At 42.4% G+C, this 26,161-nt stretch overlaps 1 protein-coding gene across 6 annotated transcripts; it reads left to right on the top strand.

Annotated features, from left to right (window-relative positions):
• Window positions 1–273: 273 nt before the first annotated feature.
• LOC138888741 (uncharacterized) lies at window positions 274–24,881 on the top strand. Of its 6 annotated transcripts, XR_011406108.1 has the most exons (5): window positions 274–677; window positions 3,406–3,474; window positions 4,917–6,403; window positions 11,280–11,348; window positions 12,132–12,375. XR_011406108.1 is itself a non-coding variant. In XM_070170903.1 (3 exons), exon 3 carries the CDS (start codon window positions 5,450–5,452, stop codon window positions 6,212–6,214), a length of 765 nt encoding a protein of 254 aa, XP_070027004.1. In that variant the 5' UTR covers window positions 274–677; window positions 3,406–3,474; window positions 4,917–5,449; the 3' UTR covers window positions 6,215–6,793. The 6 variants fall into 6 exon arrangements, 1 of the variants encoding a protein (XP_070027004.1); XR_011406110.1 differs by lacking the exons at window positions 11,280–11,348; window positions 12,132–12,375 and adding an exon at window positions 24,801–24,881; XR_011406109.1 differs by lacking the exon at window positions 11,280–11,348.
• Window positions 24,882–26,161: the final 1,280 nt, after the last annotated feature.

Genomic DNA, 26,161 nt, shown 5'->3' with positions numbered 1-26,161 from the left:
ACCCAGATATTGCGCAGGTACGTTACGTATTTAGCGCTACATACGTTTGAATACAAGTAAATACATATCAGGATTAGCTGGATTTCCTTTTTGTACGCCGCTAATTTTTGTTGTATTATTAAATACACTACCTTAAATACATTATAGAATTGCATAAAAGATATCTATAGGACGTAATATAGCAAAATGTTTCTATTAATGGCTAATTAGGACTAAAAGATGATACTTTGTGAAAAAATCCTAATATCATCATAACAATCAGAGGAACCCTTCCCAAAATTAGAAACCCTAGAACCCTTCCCCCTCTCACTCATTAGCGTCGTTTTCCCCTCTATATTCTTCCCCATCTCTCTCTCAATAGAACAGAGCACACACATACAAACGCATTCAGCGACAAATGAAAAGCAAGATGAAAAGCAAGAAGAAAATTGAGAGTTCTGAAAGATTTTGAAGGTTGAAAACACACAAAAGGTTTCAAAATTAGAAGAAAAACAGGGAGTTTCAAAGCCTATGCTGATTACCGATGCTTTATCTCTCCAATTCCTGGGTGTTCGAGTTTTGATTGTGATCTCAGAAGCTGATGCTGTGTTTCATTGATTTTGTTTTGCTAAGCTATAATTTGCAGATCTCCCTTTATTTTGCTGCTATCCGAGCTCTTGTTCCTGCTTCTAAACTAGGTACACATATACCCCTGAGTTTCTTTTGTGTTTTTACTTGTGTATGAATGAAATAAAATTTAGTTCAAATTCCTATTCGTGAGAATCTATATGTTAGCATGTTTGAATGTTATAAGTGATAGATTTATGAATGCTAAGCAACTGAATTTGGTCAATTTAAAGTCAATTCTGATTTTGAAAATCATTGCCTGGATATAATATCTAAAATTGTTTTTGAAGTTTGAGTTAGGAATCGTGTTAAGCTAGCTTAAAATAATTTAAATCTGAACTTGACGATGATGAGGCTTATGTAGATAATACTGCTGCTGCTCCTCTTTTCCCCTTGGTTTCTCTTGTTCCTAATGCCAAATCAATGGGAGAAGTTGAACGTTTTAATGCAGAAACGTGATTTCATTGAATACATTGATAAAACTACATATCACTAGAACTTTTGTTCTTAAATGAGGAAGAATTGTTATTTGATTTTCTTCCGTTGGAGCTAGATATTTTATATGTGCTCAAATTTGGAATTCTTAAACCTGTGATGCAAAAGTAGTTGCACTGCCTCCTCACCTTAAAATATTTCTAACTTTCCTTCACACTACGTATTAAAAATTTAAGCTCTACTTAGTGAATTTTATTTTTTTATTTATGTTTAATAAATCATCGTGATTATAGGTACGGTTCCCGTAGCATAGTTATGATACGTAATTTTCCAATTCGGGTATGTATTTTATTTGACCCGACCATAACTTCTAATAAAAATAAATATATTGTAGATCGTGAGTACGGTTCCCGTGACGCAGTTTGCAATATGTACCAAAACGATAAGTGTACGACAATCGTGACATGTTCTAGAACAACTCCATAAATAAATAAAAGCGGTTATAAAGTTTTAAGAAAGCACAATAGGTATTAAACATGTAATAAATCAGATAATTAGGCTAAATATTAATAGTTGAGCGACCATGCTAAAACCACGGAACTCGGAAGTGCCTAACACCTTCTTCCGGGTTAACACAATTTGTCACGACCCTAACCGGACCAAGTCATGATGGCGCCTATCGTGAAACAAGGCCAGCCGACACAAACCCCCAAACCAACTAAACAGTTATTATAATTCATTTTAAGTAATTACTAAGCTATAAATCCCAAAATATAGAGTAGAATAGAATAGTGCGGAAACAAACACAGTCCGACATCGGGGTGTCACTAGTCATGAGCATCTAAAATCCATCTAAGAGTAGTCTAATACAAGTGTAAATAGAGATAGGAAGGAGAAGCACTGGTGTGACGACCCAGCCGGTCGACTTAAGAATTTACGCCCCGATCCCCTATTAACAGCTTTCCCCAAGTTTATTTCTGCTATTTTGATTTGCCAGGATGTTCGGTTCGGAGAGTTTAGGGACACTTAGTCCCTAAATGAGAGCTTAAGTGTTGGAAAGTTGGTCGTAGTCGAAACAGTGTGAAGACGGCCTCGGAATGAAAATTCGATGGTTCCGTCAGCTCCGAAGAGTGATTTCGGGGTTAGGAGTGTGTTCGGATTGTGTTTTGGAGGTCCGTAGCTAATTTAGGCTTGAAATGCCGAAAGATAAATTTTTGAAGTTTCCGGTTCGATAGCGAGATTTTTATCCGAGGGTTGAAATGGAATTTCGGAAGTTGGAGTAGCTCCGTAGTGTTGAATGTGGCGTGTGTGCAAAATTTCAGGTCATTCGGACGAGGTTTGATAGACTTTTTGATCGAAAGCGTATTTTTAGAGGTTTTGGAATTCTTAGACTTGAATCCGATGAGAAATAGGTGTTTTGATGTTGTTTTGTGCGTTCCGAAGGTTGGAACAAGTTCGAATGAGGTTATAGGATATGTTGGTATGTTTGGTTGAGGTCCCGGGGGCCTTGGGTGTGTTTCGGATGCTCAACGGATCATTTTAAGTTGTAAAAAAGTGGCAGAGGAATTTTACTCTTCGCATTCGCAAGTGGGCCCTCGCGTTCGTGAAGAGTCATTTGAGGAAGGTGAAAATTAAGCCTTCACGTTCGCGAGGAAGGCACCTCGTTCGCGAAGGGCTAAGTATTTGTACATCGCATTCGCGTGGGTGGTGTCGCGTTCGCATAGAAGAAAATGAGCGGCTGAGTTTCAGTAGATTTAATGCATCGCATTCGCGATAGGTGGAATGCGATCGCGAAGGCCTGCCTATGCAAAGCATCGCGTTTGCGAGGTATTGGCCGCGATCGCGTAAGAGAAAAAATGGTCAAAGTCATTTTGTGCTTCGCGAAGCGAGGGTTCGATCACGTTCATGAAGAAGGAATTACCTGGGCAGATATAAGATTTCAAAATCGAGGGTTTAGCCATTTTTATAAAAACTTAAGCTTGGGAGCTCGGATTTGAGCGAGATTTTGAGGGTTTTTCAGAGATATCGATTGGGTAATGATTCTAGACTCCTTTTTGCTTGTAACCCATTAATCTAAATATGAATTCATCCTTTAATTTCGAAATTTGTATGAAAATTAGGGAAAATTTCTTAGACCAAGAAATTGTGTTTTGATTGGGGATTTGACATCGGATTTGGATAATTTTGTTATGGTTAGATTCGTGAGAGTTTGAGGATTCTGAAACTATAAATTTTACTCGATTCCGAGATGTGGGCCCAAGGGGTATTTTGGTCATTTTACCTAATTTTGCGTATTAGCTTAGAATTTAATTGTAGAATCAGTTACTTGAAGTGTTATTTACATTATACAATTGAATTGAATAGATTTGGGCCATTTGGAGTCGAGTACTCGTGGCAAAAGCGTGGTTTCGGGTTGATTTGAGCTGGTTCGAGGTAAGTGGCTTGTCTAATCTTGTGTGGGGGACCTTCCCCTTAGGATATGATATATTTGATAATTGAAATGCCTTGTACGTGAGGTGATGAGCGCGTACTTGAGCTAATCGTTGAAAATCCGGTTTTTCCTTAAGTATTTCACTACTTGTGAATTTAGACTGTTGCTAGTTTAGAAAAGCATGTTTAGTTGACTTAATTTCCTATTTGCTTAGACTGCCTTAATTACATTACGTGAAGCATGTTAGGCTAGAATTAACTGTTTACTTGGTACGAAATTTAGCTTAATTGGGTATTCTTGTGTTGTTGCTGTGGGTTTTTACTTTGGGACTACGGGACGACATCCCGTGAGATCCCCTGTACGTATTTATGATATGAACTGAGGAACGGGATACCAAGTGATCCTCGGGATATGGAGATATCCCTAGCATATATTGAGGATGCCAAGAGATCCCCGGGATATGGAGATATCCCTAGCATATATTGAGGATGCCAAGAGATCCCCGGGATACCAAGATATCCCTAGCATATATTGAGGATACCAAGAGATCCTCGGGATACCAAGAGATCCCCGGTTATCATACTTGTTATGAGTGGTACTTCCTTGTGGTTTGCCTTCATCTCTGGTTCCGTTATTGTACTCTTATTATCATGTATAAATTCTTAATGTAGATTCTCAATTGTACTGCTTATCTTATCCTGTCATCTTTATATTTATTTAATCTTAGTAGGGCCCTGACCTCCCTCGTCACTACCCAACTGAGGTTAGACTTGGCACTTACTGAGTACCTCTGTGGTGTACTCAGGCCCCTTCTGCGCATGTTTTTCATGTGCAGATCCAGGTACCGCTACTCAGGCCTACCATCCTTGAGGAGGCGACTGCTCTAGAGACTTCAAGGCATATCTGCCATGTCCGCAGACCGAGAAGTCCCTTTTTATTCTAGCTGTTAAACATTGTCCTTCTATATTTTCTTTCTTGTTAGACATTTCTGGAGTTAGAGCTTCTTATGTATCTCTTAGCTTGTGATTCATGGGTTTCCGGGTTTTGGGAAAATGTATTGGTTTTAAGAGTAAATATTGTGTATGTCGAGCGACACTTTTAAATGCTGTTTTATTACTCTATTTCTGTTTTAAATTGTTTTCTTTCGCAAATTTTGTTTATCTTCCGCATTTTAGGCTTACCTAGTCGTAAAGACTAGGTGCCGTCATGATAGTTCACGGAGGACAAACCAGGGGTCGTGACAAGTTTGTATCAGAGCTCTAGGTTTATAGGAGTCATGGATCACAAGCCAGTTTATTAGAGTCTTGCTGATCGTTACGGAGATGTCTGTACTTATCTACGAGAGGCTATGTAACTGTTAGGAAAATTCCACTTCATTTGATTTCCTTGTCATGCGATATTTTGACATCACAATTCTAAACTTCTGTCTTCTTTTCTCTCACAGATGGTGAGGACACATGCTACCCGAGATGATCAGGCACCCGTGCCTCCTACTACAGTCGTCAGAAGTCAGGGCCGGGGTTGAGGCCGAGGATGCGCACATGGTGCAGCTAGAGCACCTGCGCGAGCTACTGCCGAAGTACCTCCAATAGTTCCAGCCGAAGTCCAGGCGCCTGACACGCCTACTGCTACCACTACTCCAGCCCTTCAGGAGACTTTGGCACAGTTCATGAGCATGTACACCACTCTGGCTCAAGCAGGGTTGCTTCCCCTTGCTGCAGCTACATCTTAGGCCGGAGAAGAGCATAGACTCCCACCGCCCGCACTCTTGAGCAGCGAGTTCATGTTGAGCAGGTCCCTGAGATTATTCTTGTACCACTTGCAGTGCCAGTTCAGCCCGAGGACAGGGCAGCGGCTTCCGAGGAGGAGCAGCTGAGGCATGAGAGGTTCAAGAAGTACAAGCCTCCTGTATTTAGTGGTCTAGCATCGGAGGATGCTCTGGGATTTCTAGATGAGAGCTACCGCATTCTCCGTACCATGGGTATATCAGGATCGAGTGGGGTTTCCTTCACTACCTTCCAGCTTCGAGGAGCTGCATATGAGTGGTGGCGCACCTATGAGTTGGACAATCTGGATGAGGCTGCTTCACTGACTAGGACTCAGTTTTCAGATCTGTTCCTGAGAGAGTATGTTCCTCAGAGACTCAGGGACGCTTGGCGTGCAGAGTTTGAGCATTTGCGCCAGGGTGCTATGACTGTCTCAGAGTATGCTGTCCGTTACACTAGTTTGGCTAGGCATGCACCAGCCTTGGTTTCTACTGTTCGCGAGAGAGTTTGCCGGTTTATTGAGGGCCTTATTCCCAGCATCAGGTCTAGCATGGCTCGTGAGTGGGAGATGGATATTTCTTATCAGCAGGTGGTGAGCATTGCTAGGAGGATTGATGGTATGCATGCTAGGGAGAGAGAGGAGAGGGAGGCTAAGAGGTCTCGAGAGTTGGGCCATTTCTCTGGTGCCCGTACCCCAGCTGCAGGTCGTCATGGTAGGGGTTATATGAGTCGTCCTATTCATTTAGCTCTTCCAGCAGCCAGTAGTGTTCCAACTCCTCCTAGGCCACATGAGCCTTATTATGCACCTTCGGTTTCTAGCGCGCCTCCTGCGCGGGGTGCTTTCAGAGGTCAGTCCAGTAGACCTGGCTCGAGCCAGTCACAGCCACCACGTCCTCCCAGAGTTTGTTTTGAGTGTGGTGACACACTCCACCTGGTGAGGGATTGCCCTAGACTTGGGAGAAGTGCACCTCCATAGACATCTCAGCCACAGCGTGTCCCGCAGAGTTCTCAGGCTATGATTACAGCTCCAGTTGCTACCCCACCTGCTCACTAACTAGAGGTGGAGGCTGGGGAGGTAGAGTTCGCCCTAGAGGGGGAGGCCAGGCCAGATACTATGCCCTTCCTGCCCGTACCGAGGCTGTTGCATCCGATTCTGTCATCACAGGTATTATATTGGTTTGCTACAGAGATGCATCAGTTCTATTCGATCCAGGCTCTACTTGCTCTTATGTGTCTTCTTATTTTACTTCGTATTTGGGTGTACCTTGGGATTCTTTGAGTTCCTCTGTTTATGTTTCTACTCTTGTGGGAGATTCTCTTATTGTGGATTCGGTCATGTTTGGTTGCTCTTAGTGATTTTGAGACCAGAGCTGATCTATTGTTACTCAGCATGGTTGATTTTGATATTATCTTGGGCATGGACTGGTTGTCGCCCCATCATGCTATTCTTGACTATCACGCTAAAACCGTGACGCTGCCTATGCTAGATATACTGCGTGTTGAGTGGAGGGGTACTTTAGATCACACTCCTAGTAGAGTCATTTCTTTTCTTAAAACTCAGCGTATGGTTGAGAAGGGGTGTAACACGTATTTAGATTATGTGAAAGATGTCAATATTGATACCCCTTCAGTTGATTCAGTCCCAGTAGTACGAGATTTTCCCTATGTGTTTCCAGTTGACCTTCCGGGCATGCCGCCTGATAGAGATATTGATTTTGGCATTAATCTATTGCCGGGAACTCAGCCCATTTCTATTCTTCCGTATTGTATGGCTCCTCCTAAATTGAAGGAGTTGAATGATTAGTTATAGAAATTGCTTGATAAGGGTTATAGTCGGCCTAGTGTATCGCCTTGGGGGTGCTCCTATCTTGTTTGTGAAGAAAAAGGATGGTTCTATGCGTATGTGTATTGATTATCGCTAGTTAAACAAGGTTACAGAGAAGAACCGTTATCCTTTGCCTCGTATTGATGATCTGTTTGACCAGCATTAGGGCGCACAGGCATTTTCTAAGATTGATTTGCGCTCAGGTTACCATCAGTTGAAGATTCGGGAGCCAGATATCCGAAGACTGCTTTCAGGACTCGGTATGGTCATTATGAGTTCCTTGTTATGTCATTTGGGCTGACCAATACCCCAGCAACCTTTATGCATTTGATGCACAGTGTGTTCCGGCCGTATCTTGACTCGTTCGTCATTGTCTTTATTGATGATATTCTGGTGTATTCCCGGAGTCGGGAAGATCATGAGCAGCACCTGAGGACTATGCTTCAGACTCTGAGAGAGAAGAAGTTATATGCGAAGTTCTCGAAATGTGAGTTTTGGTTGGATTCAGTGGCATTCTTAGGCCATGTGGTATCGAGTGAGGGCATTTAGGTGGATCCGAAGAAAATAGAGGCCGGGTATAGTTGGCCCAGACCATCCTCAGCTACAGAGATCCATAGTTTCCTTGGTTTGGCGGGTTACTACCATCGTTTTGTGGAGGGGTTTTCATCGATTGCAGCCCCTATGACCAGGTTGACCCAGAGGGGTGCTCTATTCCAATGGACGGGAGAGTGTGAGGCGAGCTTTCAGAAGCTCAAGACAGCTTTGACCACAACCCTAATTTTGTTACTGCCTACAGGTTCGGGGTCTTATATGGTCTATTGTGATGCCTCGAGGGTTGGCCTCGGAGCGGTGTTGATGCAAGACGGTAGGGTGATTGCCTACGCGTCCAGACATTTGAAGATACATGAGAAGAACTACCCTGTTCACGACCTTGAGTTAGCTACCATTGTTCACACCTTGAAGATTTGGTGCCATTACTTATACGGTGTGCCTTGTGAGATTTACACCGACCATCGGAGCTTGCAGCACCTGTTCAAGCAAAATGATCTAAATTTGCGCCAGAGGAGGTAGTTAGAGTTGCTAAAGGACTATGATCACTATTTTGTATCATCCGGGCAAGGCCAATGTGTTAGCCGACGCTTTGAGTCACCGGGCAGAGAGTTTGGGGAGTTTGGCTTATTTACCAGCATCGGAGAGACCTATGGCGATGGATGTTCAGGCCTTAGCCAGCCAATTTATGAGATTGGATCTTTCGGAGCCCAGTCAGGTTCTAGCTTGCGTGGTTTCTCGGTCTTCCTTATTTTATCGTATCAGGGAGCGACATTATGATGACCCTCATTTGCTTGTCCTCAAGGACAAGGTTTAGCACGGTGATGCCAGAGATGTGACTATTGGTGATAATGGGGTATTGAGGATGCATGGTCGGATTTGTGTACCCAATGTTGATGGGCTTCGAGAGTTGATTTAAGAGGAGGCCCATAGTTCGCGGTATTCCATCCATTCGGGTGCCGCAAAGATGTATCAGGATTTGAGACAGCACTACTAGTGGAGGCGGATATATATTTGGATTTGTAGCTCGGTGCCTCAACTGTCAGCATGTGAAGTATGAGCAACAGAGACCGGGTGGGTTGCTTCAGCAGATAGAGATTCCGGAGTGGAAGTGGATGCGGATCACCATGGACTTTGTAGTTGGGCTCCCACGGACTTTGAGAAAGTTCGATGCTATTTGGGTGATTGTGGATCGGCTGACCAAGTCCGCTCATTTCATTCTTGTGTGTAATACTTATTCCTCGGAGCGGTTGGTGGAGATTTATATCCGGGAGATTGTTCGTCTGCATGGTATTTCAGTGTCCATCATTTAAGATAGAGGCACTCAGTTCACATCACGGTTCTAGAGGGACGTTCAACATGAGTTGGGTACTCGGGTGGAGTTGAGTACAACACTTCACCCTCAGACGGACGGGCAGTCTGAGCGTACTATTCAGATTCTTGAGGATATGCTCCATGTGTGTGTGTGATTGAGTTTGGAGGTCTTGGGATCAGTTCTTGCCATTGGCAGAGTTTGCTTACAACAACAACTATCAGTCCAGCATTCAGATGACACTGTATGAGGCTTTATATGGGAGACGGTGTAGATCCCCAGTGGGTTGGTTTGAGCCGGGTGAGGCTAGATTGTTGGGCATAAACCTGGTTTAGGATGTTTTGGAGAAGGTTAAGGTGATTCAGGATAGACTCCGTACAGCCCAATCCAGACAGAAAAGTTACGCGGACCGGAAGGTTCATGATGTTTCCTATATGGATGGAGAGTGGGTTCTGCTCCGGGTTTCGCTTATGAAGGGCGTTATGAGATTCAGGAAGAAAGGAAAGTTGATTTCGAGATTTATTGGCCCTTTTGAGATATTGAGGCGTGTTGGGGAGGTTGCTTATGAGCTTGCCTTACCTCCCAACTTGGCCGGAGTTCATCCGGTATTCCATGTTTTGATGCTCCGGAGGTATCACGGTGATCCATCGCACGTGTTGGATTTCAGTTCAGTCCAGTTGGACAAGGATCTATCTTATGTTAAGGATCCGGTGGCAATATTGGATAGGCATGTTAGAAAGCTAAGGTCAAAGAACACTGCATTCGTGAAAGTTCAGTGGCAGGGCCAGCCGGTCGAGGAGGTGACCTGGGAGACCGAGCAGGATATGCACAACTGTTACCATTATCTTTTTACTACTTCAGGTATGTCTTTATGATCGTTCGATGACGAACGAATGTTTATGTGTAGGAGGATGTGACGACCCGGCCGGTCGTCTTAAGAATTTACGCCCCGATCCCCTATTAACTGCTTTCCCCAAGTTTATTTATGTTATTTTGATTTGCCAGGATGTTCGATTTTGAGTTTCGAAGAGTTGTCCATAGTCGGAACAGTATGATGACAACCTCAGAATGGAAATCCGATGGTTCTGTTAGCTCCGTTGAGTGATTTCGGGGTTAGGAGCGTGTTCAGATTGTATTTTGGAGGTCCGTAGCTAATTTAGGCTTGAAATGTCGAAAGTTGAATTTTTGAAGTTTTTGGTTCGATAGCGAGATTTTGATCCGAGGGTCGAAATGGAATTTCAAAAGTTGGAGTAGCTCCGTAGAATTGAATGTGTTGTGTGTGCAAAATTTCAGGTCATTCGGACGAGGTTTAATAGACTTTTTGATCGAAAGCGTATTTTTAGAGTTTTTGGAATTCTTAAACTTTAATCCGATGAGAAATAGGTGTTTTGATATTGTTTTGTACATTCCGAGGGTTGGAACAAGTTCTAATGAGGTTATAGGATATGTTTGTATGTTTGGTTGAGGTGCCGGGGGCCTCGGGTGTGTTTCGGATGCTCAACGGATCATTTTAAGTTGTAAAAAAGTTGCAGATTTTGTTCAGCTGTTGCAGAGGAATTTTACTCTTCGCATTCGCGAGTGGGCCCTCGCGTTCGTGAAGAGTCAATTGAGGAAGGTAAAAATTAAGCCTTCGCGTTTGCGAGGAAGGCACCGCATTCGCAAAGGGCTAAGTGTTGTACATCGCGTTCGCGTGGGTGGTGTCGCGTTCGCATAGAAGAAAATAAGCGGCTGAGTTTCAGTAGATTTAATGTATTGCGTTCGTGATTGGTGGAACGCGATCGCGAAGGCCTACCTGTGCAAAGCATCGCGTTCGTGAGGTATTGGCCGTGATCGCGTAAGAGGAAAAATGGTCGAAGTCATTTTGTGCTTCACGAACGCGAGGGTTTGACCGCGTTCGCGAAGAACGAATTACCTGGGAAGATATAAGATTTCAAAATCTAGAGTTTAACCATTTTTATCAAAACTTAAGCTTGGGAGCTCGGATTTGAGCGAGATTTTGAGGGATTTTCTGAGATATTGATTGGGTAACGATTCTAGACTCCTTTTTGCTTGTAACTCATTAATCTAAACATGAATTCATCATTTAATTTCGAAATTCGTATGAAAATTGGGGAAAAGTTCTTAGACCAAAAAAATGAGTTTTGATTGGGAATTTGACGTCGGATTTGGATTATTTTGGTATGGTTATACTCGTGAGAGTTTGAGGATTTTGAAACTACAAATTTTACCCGATTCTGAGATGTGGGCCCGAGGGGCGTTTTGGTCATTTTACCTAATTTCGCGTATTAACTTAGAATTTAATTGTAGAATCAGTTACTTGAAGTGTTATTTACATTATACAATTGAATTGAATAGATTTGGGCCATTTGGAGTCGAGTACTCGTGGCAAAAGCATGTTTTCGGGGTGATTTGAGCTGGTTCGAGGTAAGTGGCTTGTCTAATCTTGTGTGGGGGACCTTCCCCTTAGGATATGATATATTTGATAATTGAAATTCCTTGTACGTGAGGTGAGGTGTGCTACTTGAGCTAATTGTTGAAAATCCGGTTTTTCCTAAATATTTCAATTGAGTTCTTTTTCCTGTTTTATTCTACTTGCGAATTTAGCCTGTTGCTAGTTTAGAAAAGCATGTTTAGTTGACTTAATTTCCTATTTGCTTAAACTACCTTAATTACATTACGTGAAGCATGTTAGGCTAGAATTAACTGTTTACTTGGTACGAAATTTAGCTTAATTGAGTATTCTTGTGTTGCTGCTATGTGATTCTATTTTGGGACTACGGGACGACATCCCGGGAGATCCCATGTACGTATTTATGATCTGAAATGAGGTGAGGGATACCAAGAGATCCTTGGCACGTATATTGAGGATACCAAGAGATCCTCGGGATACCGAGAGATCTCTAGAATATATTGAGGATACCAAGAGATCCTCGGGATACCAAGAGATCCCTGGTTATCATCCTTGTTATGAGTGATACTTCCTTGCGCCTTCATCTCTGTTTCCGTTATTGTACTCTTATTATCATGTATAGATTCTTACTGTAGATTCTCAATTGTACTGCTTATCTTATCCTGTCATTTTTATATTTATTTAATCTAGTAGGGACCTGACCTTACTCGTCACTACCCAACCGAGGTTAGGCTTGGCACTTACTGAGTACTGCTGTGGTGTACTCATGCCCCTTCTGCGCATGTTTTCATGTGCAGATCCAGGTACCGCTACTTAGGCCTACCATCCTTGAGGAGGCGACTACTTTAGAGACTTCGAGGTACATCTGCCGCGTCCGCAGACCAAGAAGTCCCTTTCTATTCTAGCAGTTAAACATTGCCCTTCTATATTTTCTTTCTTGTTAGACATTTCTGGAGTTAGAGCTTCTTATGTATCTCTTAGCTTATGATTCATGGGTTTCCGGGTTTTGGGAAAATGTATTGGTTTTAAGAGTAAATATTGTGTATGTAGAGCGATACTTTTAAATGCTGTTTTATTACTCTATTTTTGTTTTAAATTATTTTCTTCCGCATTTTAGGCTTACCTAGTCGTAGAGACTAGGTGCTGTCATGATGGTTCATGTAGGGCGAACTGGGGGTCGTGACAACTGGGCTGCGAATGCCGAGCAGCTACCTAGTCAACTCCGAACAAGCCTGCTGGAAAGAAAATCAACACTCGCTAGCATGATTCGAGACTCCCGGATCTGCACACAGGGTGCAGGGAGTAATGTGAGTATGCTAACTTAGTAAGTAATAAAAGTAAAGGCAGTTGAGCGATAAGAAAACACGTAAAACACAGAATAATACTACAACAAAATAGTATAAAACCAGAACTATGCAATAAAACAGTAAAAACTCGTAGAAACACCTTAGTTCAGTAAAAACCTCTTTAAAACATAATTGAGTAATTCAAACGAGTGATGAAAATAAGGGGAAAAGGATAGAAACATAAATCAGCCCCTTGGGCAAAATACCAACAGAACCAGCCCCTCGGGCTATCTCACAATCATTCGTATCAGCCCCTCGGGCAATAACATGAAACAACAAGAGTCGCTCGGACAATATCACATCTCACACTGGGTACCCGCGCTCACAGGGGTGTGCAGACTTCGGAGGGGCTCCTACAGCCCAAGGGCTATATCAAGCCATATCGTGGCATAATCGAACTGGCCCTCAGCCTCATAATCATGAATCAGTACACACTGCTGCAGTGCGCAACCCGATCCCATAATATCCTCACAACATAGGACCTCGGCCTCAGTCAGTCAGAAATCTCTCAAGCCACTCGGGCAAAATTAAAACATGATACTCAGCCCAAAATGTCATTTAAAATGTCAAAAACGGAGTAAATATGGCTGAGTTATGAAAATAGTAGAATACAGCATGACTGAGTACAAATATGAAGTCAAAGCAGTGAGGAATAGTAGTAAAAATCCCTTAAGGGTCCAAAATAGTTGGCACGAGGCCCAAATATAGTATTTAGCCCAAAATATGATTATACTTTCCAAAACACGGTGATAGCAAACAAATTTCAACCAAATACACGGTTTAACAGTCACGTGGGACGGACTAAGTCACAATCCCCAACAGTGCACAACCTCGCGCTTGTCATCTAGCGTGTGCATCACCTCAAAGTAGCACAATGATGTGGAATTCGAGGTTTCATACCCTCAGGACATCATTTACAATCGTTACTGACCTCTATTCGATCCAAACTCTAGCCCACAATGCCTTTGCATCTCGAATCGGCCTCCAAATGCTCCAAATCTATCCAAAAATAGATTTATACAATCAAAATATTCTAAGGGAACAAAGCCCACTCGAAAATAACCAATTTACATCAAAAATCCCAAAATTGGCCAAACCCGACCCTCGGACCCACATCTCGGATTCCAATAAAAATCACAAAACAAGAGTCATTACAATCTCCCGAGTTCATACATATCAAGAATACCCAAATCCGACCACAAATGACCCCTCAAATCCCTATATTTAGGTCTCCAATTTCCAAGCCCTAACTTCAAATTTTAGGTTTTAGATTCCGCAAAATTCATGTTTAATTAGGTAGAAATCACATTAGGATCGAGTATTAAGTCCATAAATCTTACCTCCAAGTGTTTCCCCTTGATTTCCTCTTCAATCCTCCTCAAAAAGCTCCAAAATCGTTCAACAATGGTGAAACTTAGACCCAAAATCGCGGAAATGGTGTTTTAAACATTCTGCCCAGCTATTCACATTCCTTCTTCGTGAACGCGGTCAATACCTCGCGTTCACGAAGCATAAAGTCCCGTTTACTACTTAATCCTTTCTCATGAATGCGTCATCCTGAACGTGAACGCGAAGCCATAGCTTCTCAACCTATCGCGAACGCGACTACCAGCTCGCGAATGCGGAGCACACCGACCCCAAACCTTCGTGAACGCGGGACACCCATCGCAAACACGAAGGCCAAAATTCCTGCCTCTCATCCTAACCCTTCCCGAATGCGAGAGCCCACTCGCGAAAGCGAAGGCCAAACGTCTGCAATACCAACAACAGATTTTCTACAACTTTCTCCAACATGAATTGATCCGTTCAACCACCCGAAACTCACCCGAGGCCCTCGGGACCTCAACCAAACATGCCAACATATCCCATAACCTCATTTAAACTTGTTCCAACCTTCAGAATGCTCAAAACAACATCAAAACAACAAATTGACATTAGATTCAAGCCTAAGAATTCCAAAAACTTCCAAATTCCGATTTCAATCAAAAAGTCTATCAAACCTCGTCCGAATGACCTGAAACTTGGCACCCATGTCAAAAATGACACATGGACCAACTCAAACTTCCGGAATCTCATTCCGACCCATATATCAAAATCTCACCAATCAACCAGAAAACGCCAAAATTCCAATTTCGCCAATTCAAGCCTAAATCTACTCCGAACCTCCAAAACACATTCCGATCACGCTCCTAAGTCCCAAATAACCTCCCAAAGCTATTCGAACCATCAGAATTCACATCTGAGCCTTTTTTCCACACAAGTCAACATCCGATTGATTTTTCCAACTCAAGCTTATTCAAGAGAGACTAAGTGTCTCAAACCTTACCAAAACCTCTCCGAACCCAAACCAACAAACCCGATAACACATAATACAACTAAACGAGACAATAAGAAGCAGAAATGGGGGAAACGGAGCGGTAACTCATGAAATGATCGGCCAAGTCATTACATTCTCCCCCTCTTAAACAAATGTTCGTCCTCGAACGAGTCAAGAAACATACCTGAAGCCTCAAATAGGTGAGGATATCTACTCTTCATCTCCCGCTCGGTCTCCCAGGTAGCCTCCTCCATGGGCCGACCTCTCCACTACACTTTCATTGAAGCTTTATCCTTTGAACTCAACTTTCGAACTTGACGCTCCAAAATAGCTACTGGCTCCACATCATAAGTCAAATCATCATCTAACTGAACCGTGTTGAAATCGTAAACATGATACAGATCACCAATATACTTTCGGATCATAGAAACATAAAATAACGGATGCACACTCGATAAGCTGGGTGGCAAAGCAAGCTCATAATACACCTCCCCAATCCTCCGAAGCACCTTAAAAAGCCCAATGAAACGAGGGCTAAATATACCCTTCTTCCTAAATCTCATAACACCCTTCATGGGCGAAACCTTCAATAGAACCTTCTCACCAACCATATAGGACACATCCCGAACCTTCCTATTAGCATAACTCTTTTGTCTGGACTGCGCTGTACGAAGTCTCTCCTTAATCACCTTCAAGTTGTCTAAAGCATCCTGCACTAAGTCTATACCCAATAGTCTAACCTCACCCATCTCAAACCAACCGACCGGAGATCTACACCACCTCCCAAACAAAGCTTCATATGGAGCCATTTGAATACTCGACTGATAACTATTATAATAAGAAAACTCTGTGAGCAGTAGAAATTGATCCCATGACCCTCCAAAATCAATGACATAAGCGCACGAGATGTCCTCCAATATCTGAATAGTGTGCTCAGACTGCCCGTCCGTTTGAGGGTGAAAAGTTGTCTTAATTCAACGTGAGTACCCAACTCTCGCTGCACAGACCTCCAAAACTGTGAAGTAAACTGAGTACCTCTATCTGAAATGATGAAAACTGGGACACCATGCAAATGAACAATCTCCTGGATATATATCTCTGCCAACCGCTTTGAAGAATAGGTAGTACACATAGGAATGAAGTACGCAGAATTGGTTAGCCGATCCACAATCACCCAAATAGCATCGAACTTCTTCAAAGTCCATGGGAGCCCAACTACAAAGTCCATGGTGATCTGCTCCCACTTCTACTCTGGAATATCCATCTACTGAAGCAAGCCACCCGGTCTTTGATGCTCATACTTCACTTGCTGACAATTGAGACACTAAGCTACAAGCCCCACAATGTCCTTCTTCATTTTCCTCCACCAATAATGCTATCTAAGATCCTGATACATCTTCGCGGTACTCGGATGAATGGAATACCGCGAGCTTTGGGCCTCCTCCAGAATCAACTCTGAAGCCCATCTACATTGGGCACGCATATCTAGCCCTGCATCCTCAATACCCTATCATCACCAATAGTCACATCTCTGGCATCGTCGTGATGAACTTTGTCCTTAAGGACAAGAAAATGAGGATCATCATACTGTCACTCCTTGATGCGACCAAATAAAGAAGACTTAGAAATCACACAAGCCAATACCCGACTGAGCTCCGAAATATCTAACCTCACAAACCAATTGGCCAAGGCCTGAACATCAACTGCAAGAGGTCTATACCCAACTGGAATATATGCCAAACTCCCTATAGTCATCGCCGTCATACTCAAAGCATTGGCCGCCACATTAGCCTTCCTGGATGGTACAAAATAGTGATATCATAGTCCTTTAGCAGCTCCAATCATCTACCCTGCCTCAAATTGAGATCCTTCTGCTTGAACAAGTGCTGGAGGCTATGATGATCAGTAAACACCTCACAAGCCACACTATACAAATAATGCCTCCAAATCTTCAATGCATGAACAGTGGCAGCCAACTCCAAATCATGAACAGGGTAGTTCTTCTCATGGGGCTTCAATTGATGAGAAACATAAGCAATAACTCTACCCACCTGCATCAACACGCACCCAATACTAACTCTCGAAGCATCACAATACACGGTATATGAACCTGAAGCTGATGTCAAAACTAACACTGGAGCTGTGGTCAAGGCAGTCTTGAGCTTCTGAAAGCTCTCCTCACACTCATCTGACCACCTAAATGGAGCACCTTTTTGAGTCAACTTGGTCAAGGGTGATGCTATAGATTAAAATCCCTGAACAAACCGATGGTAATAACTCTCTAAACAAAGAAAATTGCGAATCTCTATGGCTTAGGACGGTCTGGGACAACTCTGAACCGCCTCTATCTTCTTCGGATCAACCTAAATACCCTCACTAGACACCACATGCCCCAAGAAAGCCAATAAACTAAGCTAAAACTCACACTTGGAGAACTTTGCATAAAGCTTCTCCTCCCTCAATCTCTGTAACACAACTCTCAAATGCTCCGTGTGCTCCTCCTGACTATGCGAGTACAACAAAATATCAACAATGAAAACTATGAAAAACGAGTCGAGATAAGGCTATGCTGTTCATCAAATTGATGAACGCTGCTAGGGCATTGGTCAGCCCAAAAGACATTACCAGGAACTCATAATGACCATATCGGGTCCTGAAAGTTGTCTTAATAATATCCAAGTCCCTGATCTCCAACTGGTGATAAGCTGAACGAAGATCAATCTTGGAGAACACTCTCGCTCCCTGAAGCTGGTCAAACAAATCATCGATACGAGACAAAGGATACTTGTTCTTGATTGTTGCTTTATTCAACTGCCTGCAATCAATGCACATCCTCATCGTGCTATCCTTCTTCTTCAAAAATAGAACAGGCGCACCCTAAGGTGACATACTAGGCCGAATGGACCCCTTATCAAGGAGTTCCTGAAGCTGCTCCATCAACTCCTTCAACTTTACTGGTGCCATATGATATGGTGGAATAGAAATGGGATAAATACCCGGTGCCAGATCACTACCAAAATCAATATCCCTATTCGGTGGCATGCCCGGCGGGTCTACAAGAAACACGTCAGTAAAATCCCTCACAACAGGAATAGAATCAATACTAGGAGTCTCTGCACCGACATCCCTCACAAAGGCTAAGTATGAAAGACAACCCTTCCCAACCATCCGCCGGGCCTTCAAGAACGAAATCACCCTACTGGGGACAAAATCAGTCAAACCTCGCCACTCAATCTGTGGCACACCCGGCATAGCTAATGTCACTGTATTAGAATGACAGTCCAAAATAGCATGACATGGAGATAGCCAACCCATGCCCGATATCATATCAAAGTCCACTATACAAAGCAATAACAGGTCCACTCGGGTCTCCAAACCCCTAATAGTCACCATACACGACCAGTACATATGGTCTACAATAATAATATCGCCCACCGAAGTAGATACACAAACAAATGAAACAAGAGACTCATGGGGTGTATCCAAATAACGCGCAAAATATGATGACACATATGAAAAAATAGAACCGGAATCAAATAACACAAAGGCATCTCTATGGCAGACTGAGACAATACCTGTAATTACAACATCTGAAGCAATAGCATCAGGTCTAGCTGGGAGTGCATAGAAACGAGCCTGACCACTACCTGATCGACCTTCCCCTCTAGGGCAACCCCTAGCTGACTGACCTCCACCCCTAGCTGGGTGGGTGGGTGGTGGTGAAGTAACTGGCGCTGAAGTCGATGACTAACTCCTCTACTGAGACGAACCCCTAAGACGATGAGGACGCTGCCTCCACATGTGACCCAACTATCCATACTCATAACAACTCCCTGGTGCTGGAGACGGGGACTAAAGGGAACCCCTAGCATCGGAATGACTAGCAGATGCACCTAGCAAAGAAGAGCCTTGACCTGATAGAGCACAAGATGAACTCTGGGCTGGAAGGGCACTAAGTGATGAATGACCCTGATGAGAACTGTGAGAACCATGACCCGATGATTCCCAATGATAACCTGGGCGAGCTGATTGAGCATGACGAATGGACGGCGTCTACCATGCTGAAACTGACCTCTTGAAGGGGCACCACCATAACTACCAGATCCCCGAGGCCTCTTGGCCTCCCTCTCATCTCGCTTCTAGCAACGAACTAACTCAATCTCGTAAGCAATGTCAACAACATCCTCAAAAGTAGCACTAGACACCCTCTCCCTAGTCATGCAAATCCGAAGCTGATATGTGAGGCCATCAACGAACCTCTTGATCCTCTCCCTATTTGTAGGAACCAACCAAACAGCATGACAAACTAACTCTGAGAACCTCATCTCATATTATGTCAGAGTAATATCTCCTTGCCGCAACTGCTCGAGTTGCCTGCGTAGATCCTCTCTACGAGATTATGGCACATACTTCTCAAAAAGAGAACGGAGAACTGTTGCTAGCTAAGGGGTGCTGCACCAACAGGCCTACGCCTCTCATAAGCCTCCCACCAAGTGAAGGCAGCTCCAAAAAACTAAAAAATAAATGCGACCCAGTTGGACTCTAGAATACCCGCTGTACGAAGAATCCTCTGACACTTGTCCAAGAAACCCTAGGCATCCTCGCCCTATATACCACTGAAGGTCGGAGGTTGAATTCTACCAAACCTCTCTAACCTGCGCTGCTCGTCCTCTAACATAACAGGAGCTACATAGTCCTAAACAACTGTAACTGGCTAGGCTGGAGGTGGCCCCGATGTCTGAAGTCCCTGCACGAACTGCTTAGGTGTGCGAGCGGCGGGAGTCTAAGTGCCTCCCCCGGCCTAAGAAGTAGCTGCGACTGTAGTAACTGAGACCGCCTAAGCTAGGCTAGTGCATACTGATAGAATCTGGGCTAGGGCCACCTAAAAACCTAGAATCACAATAGGCATAGCTGTTGCCTGAGCTGGTGCTGCTGGAGCGTCCACATCTGGGACCTGATCATGAACTGGGGTGGCTGGTGTATCTGCATGTGCTTCTCTAGTTGCTGTGCGGGCTACACCCCTGCCCCTACCACGGCCTCGACCGCGTCCTCGTCTTGGCCCCAACTAGTGGTACTGGTGGTCATCCATCCTGACCGGTAGCACGTGTCCTCACCATCTGTGAGAGAATAGAATAACAAAAGTTTAGTACTCGGAAAAACAGATTCGCACGACAAGATTTCAAGAATATGAAGTTTTCCTAAAGGTTCTGCAGCCTCCCGAGGATAAATACAGACGTCTCCATACCGATCCACGAGACTCTACTAAACATGCTCATGACTCGTGAGACCTATGTAACCTAGGCTCTGATACCAACTTGTCAAGACCCTAACTAGACCTGGTCGTGATGACGTCTATCGTGAAACAAGGCCAGCCGACACCCCCCAAACCAACTAAACAGTTATAATAATTCATTTTAAGTCATTAATAATCTATAAATCCCAAAATATAGATTACAATAGAACAGTTCGGAAACAAACACAACCCGACATCGGGTTGTCACCAGTCATGAGCATCTAAAATCCGTCTAAGAGTATGATAAGACAATATAGTCTAATACAAGGCTAGTACAAAGTGAAATAAAGATAGGAAGGAGAAACACTAGGCTACGAACGGCGAGCAGCTACCTAGTCAACTCCGAACAAGCCTGCTGGAAAGAAAATCAACACTCGCTAGCATGATTCGAGACTCCCGGATCTGCACACAGGGTGCAGGGAGTAATGTGAGTATGCTAACTTAGTAAGTAATAAAAGTAAAGGCAGTTGAGCGATAAGAAAACACGTAAAACACAGAATAATACTACAACAAAATAGTATAAAACCAGAACTATGCAATAAAACAGTAAAAACTCGTAGAAACACCTTAGTTCAGTAAAAACCTCTTTAAAACATAATTGAGTAATTCAAACGAGTGATGAAAATAAGGGGAAAAGGATAGAAACATAAATCAGCCCCTTGGGCAAAATACCAACAGAACCAGCCCCTCGGGCTATCTCACAATCATTCGTATCAGCCCCTCGGGCAATAACATTAAACAACAAGAGTCGCTCGGACAATATCACATCTCACACTGGGTACCCGCGCTCACTGGGGTGTGCAGACTTCGGAGGGGCTCCTACAGCCCAAGGGCTATATCAAGCCATATCGTGGCATAATCAAACTGGCCCTCAGCCTCATAATCATGAATCAGTATACACCGCTGCAGTGCGCAACCCGATCCCATAATATCCTCACAACATAGGACCTCGGCCTCACTCAGTCAGAAATCTCTCAAGCCACTCGGGCAATAGTAAAACATGATACTCAGGCCAAAATGTCATTTAAAATGTCAAAAACGGAGTAAATATGGATGAGTTATGAAAATAATAGAATACAACATGACTGAGTACAAATATGAAGTCAAAGCAGTGAGGAATAGTAGTAAAAATCCCCTAAGGGTCCAAAACAGTTGGCACGAGGCCCAAATATAGTATTTAGCCCAAAACGTGATTATACTTTCCAAAACACGGTGATAGCAAACAATTTTCAATCAAATATATAATTTAACAGTCATACGGGACGGACTAAGTCACAATCACCAACAGTGCACGATCCCACGCTCGTAATCTAGCATGTGCGTCACCTCAAAGCAGCAGAACGATGTGAAATCCGGGGTTTCATACCCCCAGGACAACATTTATCATTACTTACCTCTATCCGGTCCAAACTCTAGCCCGCGATGCCTTTACCTCTCGAATCGGCCTCCGGATGCTCCAAATCTATCCAAAAACAAATTTATACGATCAAAATATGCTAAGGGAACAAAGTCCACTCGAAAATAACCAATTTACATCAAAAATCTCAAAATTGGCCAAACTCGACCCTCGGGCCCATGTCTCGAATTCTGATAAAAATTATAAAACAAGAATCCTTACACTCTTCCGAGTTCGTACATATCATGAATACCAAAATCCAACCACAAATGACCCCTCAAATCCCTATATTTAGGTCTCCAATTTCCAAGCCCTAACTTCCAATTTTAGGCTTTAGATTTCACAAATTTCATGTTTAATTAGGTATAAATCACATTAGGATCAATTATTAAGTCCATAAATCTTACCTCCAAGTGTTTCCCCTTGATTCACTCTTCAATCCTCCTCAAAAAGCTCCAAAATCGCTCAACAATGGTGAAACTTAGACCCAAAATCGCGAAAATGGTCTTTTAAACATTCTGCCAAGCTATTCACATTCCTTCTTCGCGAACGCAGTCAACGCCTCGCGTTCGTGAAGCAAAAAGTCCCGTTGACCACTTAAACCTTCACCGTGAACGTGACACCCTGAACGCGAAGCCTTAGCTTCTCAACCCATCGCGAACACGAAGCACACTAACCCCAACCCTTCACGAACGAGGGACCCCCATCGCGAACGTGAAGGCTAACCCTCCTTCCTCTCATCCTAACCCTTCGCGAACGTGAGAGCCCACTCGCGAACGCATAGGGCCAAACGTCTACAACGCCAACAACAGATTTTCTACAACTTTCTCCAACATGAATTAATCTGTTCAACCACCCGAAACTCACCCGAGGCCCTCAGGACCTCAACCAAATATGCCAAAATATCCCATAACCTCATTCAAACTTGTTCCAACCTTCGGAACGCTCAAAACAACATCTAAACACCAAATTTACATCGGATTCAAGCCTAAGAATTTCAAAAACTTCCAAATTCCGCTTTTGATCAAAAAGTCTATCAAACCTCGTCCGAATGACCTGAAATTTTGCACATACGTCAAAAATGACACAACGGACCTACTCCAACTTCCGGAATCCCATTCCGACCCCTATATCAAAATCTAACCTATCAACCGGAAAACGCCGAAATTCCAATTTCGCCAATTCAAGCCTAAATCTACTCTGAACCTCCAAAATACATTCCGATCGTGCTCTTAAGTCCCAAATCACCTCAAAAATAGTTTTTTTGTTTTTGAATTCTTTCATAAGGAAAAGAAAATCAATCCATAATCAAAATCCAAAATACGTGTTTCCTTCATTTTGAAGTATGTTTCCCAAAAATTCAAAAAAAAAAATCAGAAACAAAAATACAAAAAAATATTCTTTTTTTCTTTAGAAGTTTTTCTTTTGTAAATGTCATACAAAATTGAAATATTGAAGTCCAAAAATATTTTTGCTTTTCTTTAGAAGTACTTTTGTAAATTCAAAAACAACTCAGAAATCAAAAATACTTTCTTAAAAGTCCCTCTTTTGAAAATTAAGAGGCAACATTCCAATTCCAAAAAAAAATATTTTCTACATTTTCTAGAAGTTTTTTTCCAAATTTTTTTAAAAAAAGTAATAATAAAAAATTCAAAAATATTTTCTTTCTTCTTCTAAAGCCTTTCTTTCGAAAATTCCAAAAACAAAAAAGAAAAAACAAAAAAATGAAATTAAAAAAAATTGCATGTTTCTTTTTCTAAAAGCTCTCATGGTCTGAGTTTTATAAAAAATAAACAAGAAAAACAAAAAAATAAATAAAAAGAGTTTACTTATTTACTCCATTCTCAATCTTCCTGAACTATGTAATGATCTAATTCATGCGACGTCTTGATACGTAGGCAATCCCTATCGGATTCGACCATAGCCAAAAAATTATTTGAGTGAAAAATAAACTGAAAAAAAAGAGAAAGAAAAATTGAGTGGAAAAAAAAAGATAAAGAAAAAAGAAAAAAAGAGGGTGACAACAAATAAAAGAGTGAAAAAAAAACAAAAAAAGAAAAAAGAGTTCCAAAAAATAAAAGAGCGACAGAAACAAAAAAAAAATCAAGAGTGATTAAAGAGAGGTAGAAATAAAAAAAAAGAGGTACATCATGAAAGGGTTAGTTAAGGCCGGGATGAAACATGCAACCGTTCAAACACATGGTAGAAGCGTTTGATTGTTAGGTGCATTGCATCCCAACGTGCGATTTTCTATATGTTAAATGTCTCAAAACTAACAAGGTTGTGGTATGAGCAAATCCAGGTTCTATTCATGTGGTTGGTTTTGTTGGTATGCGGTGATGAACGCGCAACCTTGCACGTGGCCACAATAATATACACAAAACCAAGCTCCACCTCCCAGAAATGCCCATCCTTACCAAGCTCTATATAATCCCAAATCAAATGTTCCCCAGTACAATCCTCGCCCAAGAGAGCCTTTAAAAAGGAATCTGTTCACCCCTATTGGCGAATCAACTCGGGCTTGTTCTAAAAGCTAGTCAGGCGAGGTCTGCTGCAGCCAGTGGCCCCAAATCAACCAAACCCTGAGTCCCCCTCGCACCAAGCTGATGCAAGATGTGAATACCAATCTGGAGCAGTGGTACATAGTACAGAGGACTGTTGGACCCTCAAAAAGGTAGTCGAGGATTTGATCGAAGCTGAAAGAATCGTTATTCGGGACGAAGAGGTTCCTGATTTGACAAACGATCCGTTGCCGGCTCAAACACTGGGCCAATAGTCAGACTGATTTGTGAAATGAGGAATTTGATCTGGCACTGAAGGCCATCGCAACCATCGACGAGATAGAAGAAAAGCCAAAACCAGTCGCCTAGCCTGGATGTTCCCTATTAGAGGGAAGTCTCGATAGCCGGTCTTGTTATCCTTTCTACATCCATATTATCTCAAGGTGTGATTAGGATGTTTTACTTTATTTTCTTACTTTCCGATGTTAACCCTTCTATCTTTTAAAATGAAAAAAAATCATCAAAATAAAAAAAAAATCAAATGAAATTAATATTTCACTGTCCATGAATGTCTCTTTTGTTAATCTTGTCACTTTTCTTATTCTCTTTTCAGTTATGTTAAATGCAAATTTCAATAACATGACATGCTTGCGAACTTCATGCCCAAATCCTGAAATGCTGCCAGACTTCGAAATAATGAATCAAGAATTAGATCACAACGAAGATACGTTTAAGGAAATAAAACAAAGAGTTGGAAAGCTGAAGGAAAATTGGTTCCATATTGGAAAGGTTCATACATTGCAACAAGAGCGCTGCCAAAATATTGCGTTGTACTTGGAACACATCGAAGGAAATGTCCCTCAAACGATTGTCAATGCAAATGCAGTCAAAAGGTACTATTTTGGATCCTCTATATAGCAATAACGTTCTCCGATTGGGATGAAGAAGGCTTTCTTTATCACTATCCAAATATTCAACCCTTTGCAAACCCTTTGAGCCAGCTCCCATTCTTTGATTACCCTCTTTGGAACCTGGAAGTTATTATTGAAAATATGATGAATGAAAATGAAAAAAATGAAAAGAGACGAAAAAGAAAAATACAAAAAGGGAAGAAAAGGGCAAAAAGAAAATGAAATGAAAAATGAGAAAAAAAAAGAGAAAAGAAAACAAAACAGAAGAAAAACAAAAGAAAATTTCCAACAAAGTTCCATGAACTGCATTCTACTTGATTCCGAAAGGATACGTAGGCAACTTCTCTCTGGGGTTAAGTCACACAAAAATAAAAATCCCAATTCCCCCACAAGTTGAAACTGGGGCAGAAGTTATAATGGTTCGGTGATGGTTTAGCCTGGAAGGTTCCAAAGTTGTAATTTAATCCAAATTCTTTTTACCCCAAATCCTGTTTAAGTCCTTCTGATCAATCGGTAAAGATGTCCAAGATTGGAGGATACAGTTACTTGGATTTGATACAACCAAATGAGAGAGATAAGATGAGAGAGTCTTATCGGTGAAAACCCCCACGGGCACCGTAAGGCGATGTTAAGTAGAAAATTAAAATGAGAGAGTCTTGTTAGTGAAAACTCGCAAAGAGCACTACAAGGTGATGTTGAGAAGAGAAATAAGGGTGGTCTGCTAGTGAAAACCCGCAAAGGGCACCGCTGATCGAAAAGAGGATCTTCAATATTTACACAGTCCTATGCAAGGTTTCTCGATTTTGAGGCACAAGTCATGATGAATTTCTGAGCGTCGGACAGTTTGCACAGATCAGGAATCCAGTCCAGATGGCATGTCATGTTCATTGAAGTCCGCATGTACTCCAGATAAGTCCTTCTGTCCTTTCCCTAAAAGGGATACCTTTTATTTAAATTCATTGTCCTTTACATTGTTTGTTTTTCTTTGAATCCCTTTTGGTCTAACTCTATTCCGAAACTAAGACAAAGAAAGGATGGTAAGACTAATTTACAGGGCTCTCCT

This window comes from Nicotiana sylvestris, chromosome 3 (assembly GCF_000393655.2).
Source record: "Nicotiana sylvestris chromosome 3, ASM39365v2, whole genome shotgun sequence".
NCBI classification, from domain to species: Eukaryota; Viridiplantae; Streptophyta; class Magnoliopsida; order Solanales; family Solanaceae; genus Nicotiana; species Nicotiana sylvestris.
The sequence above is the reverse complement of the archived record's forward strand: the minus strand, read 5'-3'. Positions and strand labels throughout refer to the sequence as shown.